Source organism: Rhinolophus sinicus, linkage group LG15 (assembly GCF_036562045.2).
Source record: "Rhinolophus sinicus isolate RSC01 linkage group LG15, ASM3656204v1, whole genome shotgun sequence".
In the NCBI taxonomy this organism is placed as follows: domain Eukaryota; kingdom Metazoa; phylum Chordata; class Mammalia; order Chiroptera; family Rhinolophidae; genus Rhinolophus; species Rhinolophus sinicus.
This window is the reverse complement of record NC_133764.1, coordinates 45,714,157-45,727,539: the sequence shown is the minus strand read 5'-3', so window position 1 is coordinate 45,727,539 and position 13,383 is coordinate 45,714,157. Positions and strand designations below refer to the sequence as shown.

General features: G+C 34.6%; 1 protein-coding gene and 1 pseudogene across 1 annotated transcript in view; both read left to right on the top strand.

The window, feature by feature from the left end:
* Positions 1–13,383, top strand: part of NPEPPS (aminopeptidase puromycin sensitive) — a 69,980-nt gene that overhangs the window by 24,591 nt on the left and 32,006 nt on the right. Inside the window, exon 3 of the mRNA XM_019740636.2 lies at positions 8,139–8,216. Coding sequence (XP_019596195.1) covers positions 8,139–8,216 — 78 coding nt within the window. The remainder of the gene's footprint in view (positions 1–8,138; positions 8,217–13,383) is intronic.
* On the top strand, positions 2,964–3,318 carry LOC109451986 (large ribosomal subunit protein eL34; annotated as a pseudogene).

Genomic DNA, 13,383 nt, shown 5'->3' with positions numbered 1-13,383 from the left:
CTGTTAGCTCAAACTAGAGTCAGATGGAATAAATCCCTGAATTAGAAGGAACAAATGATACTGTAGCCAACCCATTTATTCCTTTTTGGTATAAGTCAAAGATAAAGCACATGAAGTTTGCAATTGTACATACTTGGATTCTTTCACTTTCACTTTAAGTGGTTTTGAATGATAGCAAAAGACTCTGATAAGGAGTAGTCAAGTTTCCATATGTTATATTCAAATATAAAGATTATATGAGTAAATAATAGTTTTTAAATTTATCTTATTTGTATTTGTTAAGTTTTCAAATCATTATTTAAACACCTTTAAGGTGATTTGGATTGCTTTAGTGACTGTTGTTTTAAGAATTTAGATGACTTATCATTTGATTATAGAAAGTACATTTGTCTTCCTAAATTAAGTTCTCTAATCTCCAGACCAGGTTAGGTGCCCCACCAAGTGTATTATTTTTCATAATAATGATAGTGTTTAATAGTCCTACTAATAAAAATAATGAGGAACTCATTGCATACTGTATGCCAGGCACTAAGTGTATTGCATATTCATATAGACAACAACCCTAGGTACAGAGAGGTTATGTAACTTACTGTAGGTCATAAAACTGGTAACTCGTTCAAACTCAGGCAGTTTGGCTTCTAGGGTCCATGGCCTTAATCACTACAGTCTATTGCCTGTCATTAATTTAATCACACCGTATTATAAAGATCTGTTTGTGTCTATACTACTCCTTATTAGAATCTGAGTTCCTTAAGGAACACCAGCCATGATTCATTCTTTTTCACATATGGTCTTCCATGGTATCTGATATATAGTAGGTATTCAGTAAATATTGTATGTGGGATTATTTTATCAGCTTTAATTTGTATTTACTTCCCTTTGAGGAATACAATCAAGATACTAACTAATTGGGGGCCCTCCCAGTGGCTCAGGTGGTTGGAGTGTCGTGCTCCTAACGCCGAGGTCACCAGTTGGCCAGTGAGCTGCGCCCTCTACAGCTAAGGTTGTGAACACCGGCTCTCCCTGGAGCTGGGCTGCCATGAGCTGCTGTGAGCAGCCAACTGGCGACCAACAGCCTCAGCTGGGAGGAGCGCAAGGCTCATACCAGCATGGGCCTGGCAGCTGTATCCTACACAGTCAGACAGTGTTTTAAATAATAAGGAAATGGAGAGTATAAAAATTGCAAATTATGTAATTTTTAGATTAAATAGAGAAGAAAAACTGATTCTGTAATATATGATACTGTATTACATGTTATTGTTTTTTCCAGTTTTACTGAGGTATGATTAACAAATAAAAAACATATATATTTAAGGTATTCAACTTGATATATTTGTATACATATATGTTATGAAATAATCATCATAAGCTAACATATCTGTCATCTCACAGTTAACCATTTTCTCTCTCTCTCTCTCTCTCTCTCTCCCTCCCTCCCTCCCTCCCTCCCTCTTACCCTCTCTCCCTCTCTCTCCCTCTCTTCTGTCTCTCTTTGTTTCAAGATCTACCCTCTTAGCAAATCTCAAGTATATAATACAGCATTGTTAACTGTAGTCACATTGCTCTTCATTAGATCTCCAGAGTTTATTCATCTGGCATAACTGAAACTTTGTACGCTTTGGTCGATATCTCCCCATTTCCCCCTCCCCCTAGCTCCTGGCAACTACCATTCTAGTCTCTGCTTCTATGAGTTTGATTATTTTAGATCACATATAAGTGATATCATGCAGTATTTATTTTTCTCTGTCTGGTCTATGTCACTTAGCATTATGTCCTCCGGTTTCATCCATGTTGTTACAAATGTAGGATCTTCTTTTTTAAGACTGTATAATAATTCATCTTGTGTATACACACTTACCCCACATTTTCTTCATTAGCATAATGTCCTCCGGTTTCATCCATGTTGTCACAAATGTAGGATCTTCTTTTTTAAGACTGTATAATAATTCATCTTGTGTATACACACATACCCCACATTTTCTTCATTCATTCGTCAATAGACATTTAGATTGTTTCCATATCTTGGCTATTTAGAATAATGCTGCAGTGAGCATGGGCGATAATGATTTCATTTCCTTTATATAGGTACCCAGAAGTGGGATTGCTAGATCACAAGGTAGTTCTATTTTTAATTTTTTGAAGAACCTTCGTAATGTTTTCCATAATGGCTGTACCAATTTACATTCCCACCAACAGTATACAAGGGTTTCCTTTTCCACACGTCCTCACTATCACTTATTTATCTTTTGTCTTTATGACAATACATGTGATGTTCTTAAATTCTGAGCTGGAAGAATTAGTTGTTCTTCAAATCAGTGCTTCTTAATTCCCCCCCCTCCAAGAATTAATAGGAAATGATAATGTTTTCTGGTATACTGGAAAGAAGAGGCTCACACGAGGAGGGTGTCAGAGATCTCTCATTGCTCAGGCCCTATGTGGCCTCAGCGAACACACTATATGATTTCATTTCTCTGGACCTCAAGACTTGCTTTATGGCCCAAGATATGGTCAGTTTCTAAATTGGTTTGTGAATGCTTTAAAAGAGGGTGATTCTGTATTTGTTGGATATAATGTTTTGTGTATGTATTACTAAGTCAAATTTGTTAATTTTGTTTAAATCTTCATTTTTACTGATTTTTTCCCCCTGCTTGTTTTGTAAATTATTGGCTAATGTTTACATACCATATTTTTTCTAATTCTTTCCCTTTACCCTTTCTAAATCGTTATGTTTTAGGTTTAACTCATGTAAATAGCTCATAGTACTTTTTTTTTCTTTTCAGTACCAACCTGAAAATCTTTGCCTTCTAAGTAAAGCATTTAATCCACTTGTATTTAATGTAATTACTGTGATTTGACTATAAATCTACAATTTTTTTCTTATGTGCTTTCTCGTATTCTCTTAATTAGAAAGGTTTTTAAAAATTGTTTTGTTGTTGGGGAGATGGTGTCTACAGGCATTCAGGATGGGCCAGTGTTTGACATACCATCGGAGGCTGTCCTACAATACAGCTTCTAACAAAATTAGGCTGTCCCGAACCCCTGGTAATATAATTGTTTACCTTTGTACCAAGAAGGTTGGGAAAGCACCAAAATCTGCATGTGGTGTGTGCCCAGACCGACTTCATGGAGTTCGTGCAGTGAGACCTAAAGTTCTGATGAGGTTGTCTAAAACGGAAAAGCATGTCTATATGGTAGATCCATGTGTGTTAAATGTGTCCATGGCAGGATCAAGCGTGCTTTCCTTATTGAGGAGCAGAAAATCGTTGTGAAAGTGTAAAGGCACAATCACAGAGTCAGAAAGCTAAATTAAAAAAATGAAGCTTTATTTAAGTAATAAAAACAAAAGGCTAAAAAAAAAAATCTTGTTATTTGAATATGTATCAGTACCCCAGGAATTACAGTAGCCATCCCTGACTTTCAAAACCAGGGTTCATCGATCATTTTACTCTTCTCCTGGATAATACAAGGATCTTAGAGCACTTATTCTCTATTTATCTCCCTCCGACTTATGTGCTATTGTTGTGATAGTTTAATTTTTTATATATGTAGTTTTATTTATTTTAAAATCATAAGGCATTGTTATTGTGTTATATGGTATAATGTCCATTTAGCTTTACCCAAATATTTACCATTTTTGTTGGTCTTCATTCTAGCAATTCTTCTAAAATCATTCTCTTTTTGTTTGAAGAATACCCTTTGTAGTGTTTAGTATGGGTCTGTTGATGGTGCTCTGGTTTTGTGTCTTTGAGCATATTTTTGTTTTACTTTATTTTTTTTTTAACCTTCATTTTAAATTCCCACTTTGTTGAAGTATAATTTGCATACAATAAGATGTATTGATTTTATGTCTATTTTGCAATTCAGTGAGTTTTGACAGATGTGTATGCCATCTTCATTTTTGAAGATTATTTTTGTTAGCTATAAAATCCTAGATTGGCAGTTAATTTTAAGTACATTGATTGTTTTATTCCATTGTCATCTTCCTTCCACTGTTACTCTTAAGAAGTCAGCTGTCAAGCTGTTGTTTCTTTAAAAATAGTCTTTCTCCCAACCTCCCTATCCCAGCTGCTTTTTGTCTTTGGTGTTCTGCTATTTAAATACACAGTTAATCTGGGTGATATGTAGTGGTACCATGTTTCCCCAAAAATAAGACCTAGCTGGACAATCAGCTCTAATGCGTCTTTTGAAGCAGAAATTAATATAAGACCCAGTATTTGTTATGTTATGTTATGTTATGTTATGTTATGTTATGTTATGTTATGTTATACCCTGTCTTAATAGTAAAATAAGACCGGGTCTTATATTAAGTTTTGCTCCTAAAGATGCATTAGAGCTGATTGTCCGGCTAGGTCTTATTTTCGGGGAAACACAGTAGTAAAGGTGGTTTCTCATTAATGTATCTTGTATGAGTAGTATTGATCTCCACAACATAATCACTTAGTCTATTGCTTTTTGAAGTGATTTATTCATTCTGCTAATATTTACTGAACATACTATATACCAGAAACTGTTCTAGCATTGGAGATAGAGTCCTGGACAAAACCAAGAATCAGCATTCCAGATACATCTATTCATTTAGGAAAGATAGACAATAATAAATATGTAATGTAAAGTAGTGATAAATGCTCAGAAAGAGGATGTACGATGAGGGATATTCTTTAAGGTGATAGGACAGATCTCTAAAGAAGTAATTTGAGCAGAGACCTGAATGACATAAAATATGTAGATATCTGGAGAAAGAACTTTCCGAGCAGTTGCAGAAACCCTGAGGTTGGAGAAAGAATGCTTGCAGTCTTTGAAGAATAACGAAGAGGCACCAGCAGCAAAATAGGAGTTCTAGTTATTGTTCTACTCCTTGACGATTTTGTTCTGAGTCTTTTTAGACTCAGCCATTCCAGAGGGTATGTTATTGTGGTTTTAATTTGCATATCCCTACTATTGATGTTGAGTACTTTTTCATTTGCTTTTTGGCAAATGAAATTTGGTAAAATTCACATATTTTCCTTTATGAAATTGCTCAAGTTTTTGCCCATGTTTTAATTGAGTTGTCTGTCTTTATCATTGAGTTGTAGAAGTTTTTATGTATATTCTGGATACAAGTTCTTTGGTTGTGTGTGTGTGTGTGTGTGTGTAAAATATTTACTCCTGGTCTGTGGTTTGCCTATTCATTTTCTTAACAATATCTTTTGATAATCACAAGTTTTAAATATTAATGAAATCTGATCTATCAGATTTTTTCTTTTATGGTTAGTGCTTTTTTGTTTTTTTCTAACAAATATTTGCCAATCTCAAGCGGACTTAGCTTTCAATTCTGAATACTATTTTGGGACTTCATTAGCGGCTTTGATCTTTCATTACTCCGGCTGCTGTGTGAAGAAGAATAGACTATATGGCAGCAAGAGTGAAAACAGTTAAGAGGCTCGTATAGTGGTCTAGGAAACAAATAATGGTACATTGGACTGGGGTTGCAGTGCTGGTGGCATTGAAAAGTCTGGGATTAAAGATATAGGCTATTGAATTTACTTACTGGATTGTGGTATGAGAGACAGACAGACATAGAGGAAGGCAGGATGATTCCATATTTTTGGCTTGAGCCACTGGATAAATGGTGGTGCCATTTACAGAATATCCAAGACTGTGATTGACCAAGGTTATTTCAAACTCTAACGTATGTTTGCAAAGTAGTATGTTGTCTGATATAAAGTACTTGGAAGAGTATCCCATAATACAAGAGACTTTAAGAATTCAAATATATGACTACTCCCTCTTTTGTAAGAGACTTTTGGAGGAAATTTTGCTCTTTTTGTACACATGTAATATAGTTAATATACATTTGGAAGCATATGCCGTAGAATGGAATCTATTAATACAGTACTTGATTATTTCAATTTTAAAACTGTTATTCTTTTTTTTTTTATATTTTCATTTCTTACCAGTTCAAAGCTTTTTTGTGCATTTATTAAAAAAAAGTTAGCTTTAGTAAACCTTTATAGAGATGGTCTTTGATCACAGTACCTCAGAGTTACCATAATGCTGTTTAATATTTTTGTCAGAAAGGTACATTCTTAAGCATTGAGGTGATTCTTGGCTTTCCTATAGCCTAAGTATCATTTTATTATTGGGAATCAGAGCAAAAATCTAGTTTTTTGCCAGCAAAAGTCATTGTTTCAGTAGAGAGTTCATCAGTATTGTGTATATGCTAAGTCTTGAGTTTCTGTTCAAATTTAGGAGCTAGCTTATAATAGTAGAAAGAATTTTGGCAAGAGGAGTAGGAGGGGAACTGGCTCTAATCTGGCTACTACGTGTGTGACCTTAGGCAAATCATTAACTTTATATACCTCATTTTCTTCATCTGTAAAATTGGTTCAAGTTCTTTTAAAATCTGAAATTATAGTTTCTTACTGGTTTTGTAAAGATTTTGACTTTATAAAGATATATTTGAGCCATAATGATATTAGAAACATTGGAAATTCAATCTTTGGGTGATTCATTAAAAAAAGAATAAATTGGGGGCATCTTGTTACCTGACTTATAGAATGTTGTTTAATCTGAATCACTGTTACCCATATCTAACGTAAGCCGATGACTGGTAACGCTACCTCTTTTCATAACACTTTTATTGAGGTATAAGTCACATACCCTGCAATTCATTTATTTAAAATACACAGTTCAGTCATTGGTTTGTAGTATATTCAGAGTTGTACAGCCATCACCAGAATCAATTTTAGAACATCTTCGTCACCCCAAAACGCAAGTGCCTGTGACGAGTCGCTTCCCGCTTCCCCTCACTGGTCCATCCCTAGGCAACCGCTAATCTACTTTTCATCTCTTTAGATTTGCCTATTTTAGACATTTCTCATCAATATGTGGCCTTTTTTGTTTCTATTTTCTTTCACTTAACATAATGTTTTCAAAGTGTATCCATATTGTAGCATATGTCAGCACTTCATTTCTTTTGTTGTGAAATGTTTTGTTGTATATCACATTTGATCTGTTCATCAATTGATGAACATTTGGGTTGTTTCCACTTTTTGGCTATTATGAATAATGCTACTGTGAACATTTGTGTATAAGTTTTTGTGGACATAGTTTTTCATTTCTCTTAGATGTATACGTAGGAGTGGTCATATTGATAACTCTTGTATTTAATCTTTTGAGGAACTGCCAGGCTGTTTTCTAAAGCAGCTGCACCATTTTACATTTCTTACTATCAAGCAATGTTATTAACCAATTTCTCTACATCCTCCTTTACACTTACTATTATCTGTCTTTTTGATTATAGTCATCCTAGTGGGCGTGAAGTGGTATCTCATTGAGGTTTGCATTTCCTGATGGGCAATGATGTTGAGCATCTTTTCATGTGCTTATTAAGGCTACCTCTTTGGCCGACTGACTTTTCATTTGGGATGGGGATGTGATGTGGTTAGAAGTTGATCTGCTTAGCTCTTTCTGAAGTGGCAATTAAGTTTTCTGAAGTACCAGTCAAGAAAGCAGTCTCTTCTCACTCCTGGTGGAGAGTAACTTGAATCCTTAATTTAATCCACACATCTGTTTTCACCTTCATTTCTGTAAAATGTGACAACAAAGAATTTTACTGAGAGTAAATATGATTTATGTCTTAGTTGGAATTGTTACCTATCTTTGGGTGGCAGAGAGAACTTTCACTGATACTATTTTTAACACTGAAATCTCAGCTGTTTGCTCAGTCTTCAAATTTTCATGAATGAGACTGAAACATAGAAAGCAATATAGTCACACAAAGGTGAGAATGAAGCATGTCTGAGAATCTGGTAGAAAACCTTTTCACATTTATAGTAGTCCTATTTCCCTTATATCATAAAGTATTGTGAATTAATGTAGGATGTTTAAGGATTGTTTTTAGAGAGCATATTGGACTTAGGTAATGTGGCCTTAAGTAGGTTAGTTTGTAATGACACTCTTGTTAGTAGGAATTTAATTTATTAAATTAAGAATATTTAGTTTCTGGTTCCGGTTAAGATGGTGGAGTAGTTATTTAAAAAAAAAAAGGAATATTTAGTAGATGTTTTGCTCATGAAAATGTTAATTGCTGCAGTCTGGATTTAGTCTTATCAGTAAAGTCAGATTTATTTCAATGTGTGTTTTTTTTTCCATTCCAGAAATACATGCTACAGGATTTAACTATCAGAATGAAGACGAAAAAGTCACCTTGTCTTTTCCTAGTACTCTCCAGCCGGGTAAGAGATGTGACTTTTCTAAAATCCCGTGATTAATAGTGACATCTTTCTTCTTCCAGAGAAATTTGTTGTTTGTCATTTTTCACCCTCATTTTTTTCAGTAGATTAAAGTCAGGTTCATTGCAACTTTTGGGACACCAGGAAAAAAAAAAATGAAAAAAGAACAGACCAAAAACTAATGCTCATTCTACCCTAGAATGTAATGCATTGTTTTTCACCTTTTCAGTTTCAAGTTTTTAAAAATACATTTACCTAGCTCAGTCTTTTACTAGTTGAATCCAGATCTCTGAGGTGAATGTCCCTCAGATGATTTTGATGTACATCTGGAGACTAGATAGATATTGTGCTAGTGAGGGCATGGAAGGAAAGGTTTATTGATATGTTAACTATTATTAGGTATAAAAGCACAAAGAAAATAGAAGACTTTCCAAGCTTAAGATAGTGGAAGAAATTATATATGAATCAATTGGTAAAGCACTATGACTTTGATTAATGAGCAAATGAAAAGCAACAGATAATTCATATGAAAGAAAATGCAAATAATTAATAAACATGTGAAAAGATATTCAGCTTCCTAGTGATGAGTAATATCAAAACACCAGTTACTGTTAATACCAGTTTTTGCCTTTCATGTAAGTTGAAATTAAAAAAAATTTTACATGATTCTTGCTGATGTGACTGCCTTGATATTATTGGTGGGAGTGTAAATTCGTGTAATTTATTTAGAAGTAGTTGGGCAGTATGTTCAAGAGACGAAACATGTTCATGTCTTTTGACCCAGCAATTCTGGTAATAGGAGTATATTCTAAAGAAAAATCATAAATACAGGAAGTGCTTTATGTCTAGAAATCTTTATTGAGACATTACTTAAGGTAGTAAAAAATTGGAATTAGTATGTTTGTCCAACACTAAGGAAATAATTAAGTTAATTATGTCATATCTGTATGGTGGAATATATATATATAGCAATTAAAAGTGAGGTTTGTGAATTCTTAACACTGTAAAGTGCTTATTATAAAATAAAATTAAAAAGCAGGATACAAAATTACATATACAGGGTGATGAATCATACCTCTTACATGGTGCAAATAAAATGATATGTCTGGTTGTTGACATAATTGATGATTTTTAATCTTATTTATACCTGTTTCTGGTTTCCATAATTTTTATACTGAGAATATTTTGCCTTAATATAAAAGTATTTTTAGAAAAATTTTAAGTTGGAGAAATTTTGTCTTTTATTTCAGGGCTTGTAATGACCTTTCATTTTGTCTTTTGCTAACTAGGATTTTTGTGTATGAAACTATTATAAAAATAAATGTTTTGCCATAAACATGTATTAAAAGATACCTAAGAATATAACACAAAAAATTGAGATTCTCTCTCTCTGACTCCTTCCACTTCCACTGTCTGGTGAATCCTTTCAGAAATATTCTGTGTGTGTGTGTGTGTGTGTGTGTGTGTGTGTGTGTGTGTGTGTGTGTATATATGTATATGTATATATACATATACATATATGTACACACACATACATAAGACTATGTGTACATTTAAACTCAAAAATGGGGTCACAAATCTCAGTGGCTTACAACAAATAGTTGTGCTGAAACATGGCCCTGTGAGGACTGGTGATCATCTGCAGCCATGTCACCAACTTGACTGAGCCCCACTTAGCTCACACGTCCTCTCCTTCTAGGACCTGCAGTGAGTGCCACTGTCTACAGCATGCTGTTCTCACATGGCAGAGAGCAGAAGCTCAGGGACAGGGACAGAGCCAAACCACAAAGACACTGTATGGATGGTGGTGTACTTGATGTCCTTTCACATTTCATTTGCCAAAGCAAGTAGCATGGCCAAACCCGAAGTTACTGGGGCAACAGTTACCAGACATTTGATAAAACTTCTAATATGAAAGATAGAGCAAAAAGCAAAGCAATAAGTATAATAAAAGTATAGGAACTTGGAAGAAGCAAAAACAAATGAAAAGAACCCTTCCACCATGTGAGGACACGGCAAGAAGTCTGTGACCTGAAAGAGGGTCCTCACCCAACCATGATGGCACTTTGATCTTGGACTTCCAGTATCCAGAACTATGAGGAATAAATGTCTGTGTTTATGAAGGAAGGAAGGGAGGGAGGGAGGGAGGGTAAAATAGAGGAAGGAAGGAGGAAAGGTGGGTCTCAAAAAAACCCCAAATCAATTAATATCCTTAAAGATATAGTTAATAGCTCTTCATTAAACAAGGACAGGGCAGAATATCATCAAAAAGAAAGAATCAGAGCAAGAAAACTTTTGGAAATTATAATACAATAGGGATTAAAAAAACCCAGTGGAAGCTTTAGAATATGAAATAGAGGAATTTTCCAAACAGTAGGATGATTTGAGGACCAATCTGGCAGACCCAACATCCATCTAGTAAAGGAGAGGACAGAGAAAATAGGAAGAGGAAATTATTAAAGACACAAAACAAGAAAATTTCCTTGAACTGATGGGTCAGGAGCCTTGAGTTTGAAAAGGTACAACATTGAGAGGGACTAACTCAATAAATGTAAAAAGTCCCACACCAAAGCAAATTTTAGGAATGAAGTGAGGCTCTCAAACAGTCTCCCCAAGGTGAGAGGGTTGGGAGGAAGGACGGAAGGCTGACAGATTATCTCCAAAGTTCAGGGATCAGAATTGCAGTAGACTTACCATCAGGAACCACAGAAACTATACTCTAATGAAGCCATTCCTTCAAAATTATGAGTGAATCTGAGTTTCAACCTAGAATTCCATGCTTAGTCATTTAAAGAGGGTAAAATAAAGATATTTTCAGATTTGCAAGTGCAGAGAGAATTTAATAAAGATATAATAGTGGGAGATGTAATTTAGCTAAAACTTCACATTCAATAGTAAGTAGAAAATAATGTGTAAAATTGAAGACTGAAGAAATTGCTATATAAGCAAGGTATTTAGAAATCAGAGTTGCTACTCGGGGCAGTGTGGGGAGTAGAGTAACATTGGGCAGGGACCTGCAACTTATATATGTAGACCTATATAGTATTATATGAGTTTCAAGCTATGAACTACTACTTTGATGAAATAAAATCTTTAAAATTTTTAAATCTGTATCATTACAGACTACATTCTGTGTTCATGCTGTGAAAAGATTAATGTCAATAGCAAAAGAGAAACAAACAAAAAATCCCTTTTTGTATATTTGGGAAAATTATATCTCTGAAAATTAATGAGCCAAAAATGACTTGTTATGGAAATTAGAAAATTCTTAGAACTGAATAATGAAATTACTACATATCAACACATGTGGGTTACAAGTAAAACATTACTCAGAGAGGATAGTTAGCTAAGAAGAAAGACTGAAAATTAATTAGCTAAGCATCAAGATCAAAGTTAGACAAAAGGAACAGGTAACTTGAAGAAAGTGGAAGACCGAAATAAAGATTTAAGGGCAGGGCCGGCCGGGTGGCTCAGGCAGTTAGAGCTCCAGGATCCTAACTCCAAAGGCTGCCGGTTCGATTCTCACATGGGCCAGTAGTCTCTCAACCACAAGGTTGCCAGTTAAATTCCTTGAGTCCCGTAAGGGTTGGTGGGCAGCGCCCCCTGCAACTAAGATTGAACATGGTACCTTGAGCTGAGCTGCCACTGAGCTCCCGGATTGCTCAGTTGGTTGGAGCACGTCCTCTCAACCACAAGGTTGCCGATTTGACTGCCGCAAGGGATGGTGAGCTGCCACCCTGGCAACTAGCAATGGCAACTGGACCTGGAGCTGAGCTGCGTCCTCCACAATTAAGACTGAAAGGACAACAACTTGACTTGGGAAAAAAAGTCCTGGAAGTACACACTGTTCCCCAATAAAGTCCTCTTCCCCTTCCCCAATAAAATCTTAAAAAAAAAAAAAAAGATTTAAGAGCAGAAATTAGTGAAATAAAAATGGAGAAGAGAGGAGCAAAAAATTTTAAAAACTTTATATAAAAAAATAGTCTGATACCAAAACCTAACATGTATAGAAATAAAAGATAACATAGACTCAGTTTTTGTTCAGCATTAGGAAATATGACACCACCATTTTAAATGAAAAAAATTAAAGATACTGTAATTATCAAAAGAAACCTTAATGTATTTGTTAGAATTCACCAGGTAAGAGTAGAAAGAAACTCCTAGGGGTGTGTGTGTGTGTGTGTGTGTGTGTGTGGTATATATGTGTATTATGTATAATATACACATGTATCTATTGAATGTTTAATCTGTGCCATGTACTGTCATATGTGCATCACAAATACTAACTTATTTCAATCCTTTTTGAGATAGATTCTATTATCTCCACTTTATAGATAAAGAAACTAAGGCACAAAGATGGTTTAATTAACTTAAATAACTTGCCCGTGGTCAGCAGCTAGTAAACGTCAGAGCCTGGATTTGAACGCAAGCAGTATATAATATATGGACATAGTTTGAAATTCAAATGATATATAGTGAAAGTTTGTTTGTCATTATATTCCTGTCTTCATCTCTCAGATCCAGTCCTCAGAAGCAACCTGTTTCTTACATATCCTTTCAAAACTGTACCATGCTTTTATAAGCATTTGTTTATATGCTGTTTAAAAACAGAAGTTAACATGCCACACATAATATTCTGCACCCTTCTTCTTTTCCCCTTATTTATATGTATATAAGATGTCATTTATCATCAATATATAAGAGCTGCATCATTCCTGGCAAGGACCATTAACAGCAGACATGGTAAATTGAAGTAATTTCTAATAAAAGCAGGAACAAGTCAGGGAAAGTTATGACCTTTAATATACTATAATTTGACAGAGTTTTGGAGATTTTTTAGCTAATATAACAATATAAATAAGTAATGAGTAAATTAGAATTTAAAAATCTTATTTATAGATGTGACTACATTGAATTATTGGATAACTATAAATAACTGTTTGAAAATCATTGGCTTCCACATTTTCCCAAGATTCTCTGGGTCAGTTACCCATTCATTCATTCTTTGCTTTAAGAATGAAGTCCTTATTTTCAAAAAATTTTAATAAGTTGTACATGTGGGCTACCTTCTGGTAATGGAGTAAATATTGAACATATATTAAGAGGACATTAGTAACCTTTGTGTTTAGTCTCGTGAAACTTAACAGTCATGTCAACTATTACGTAGCTA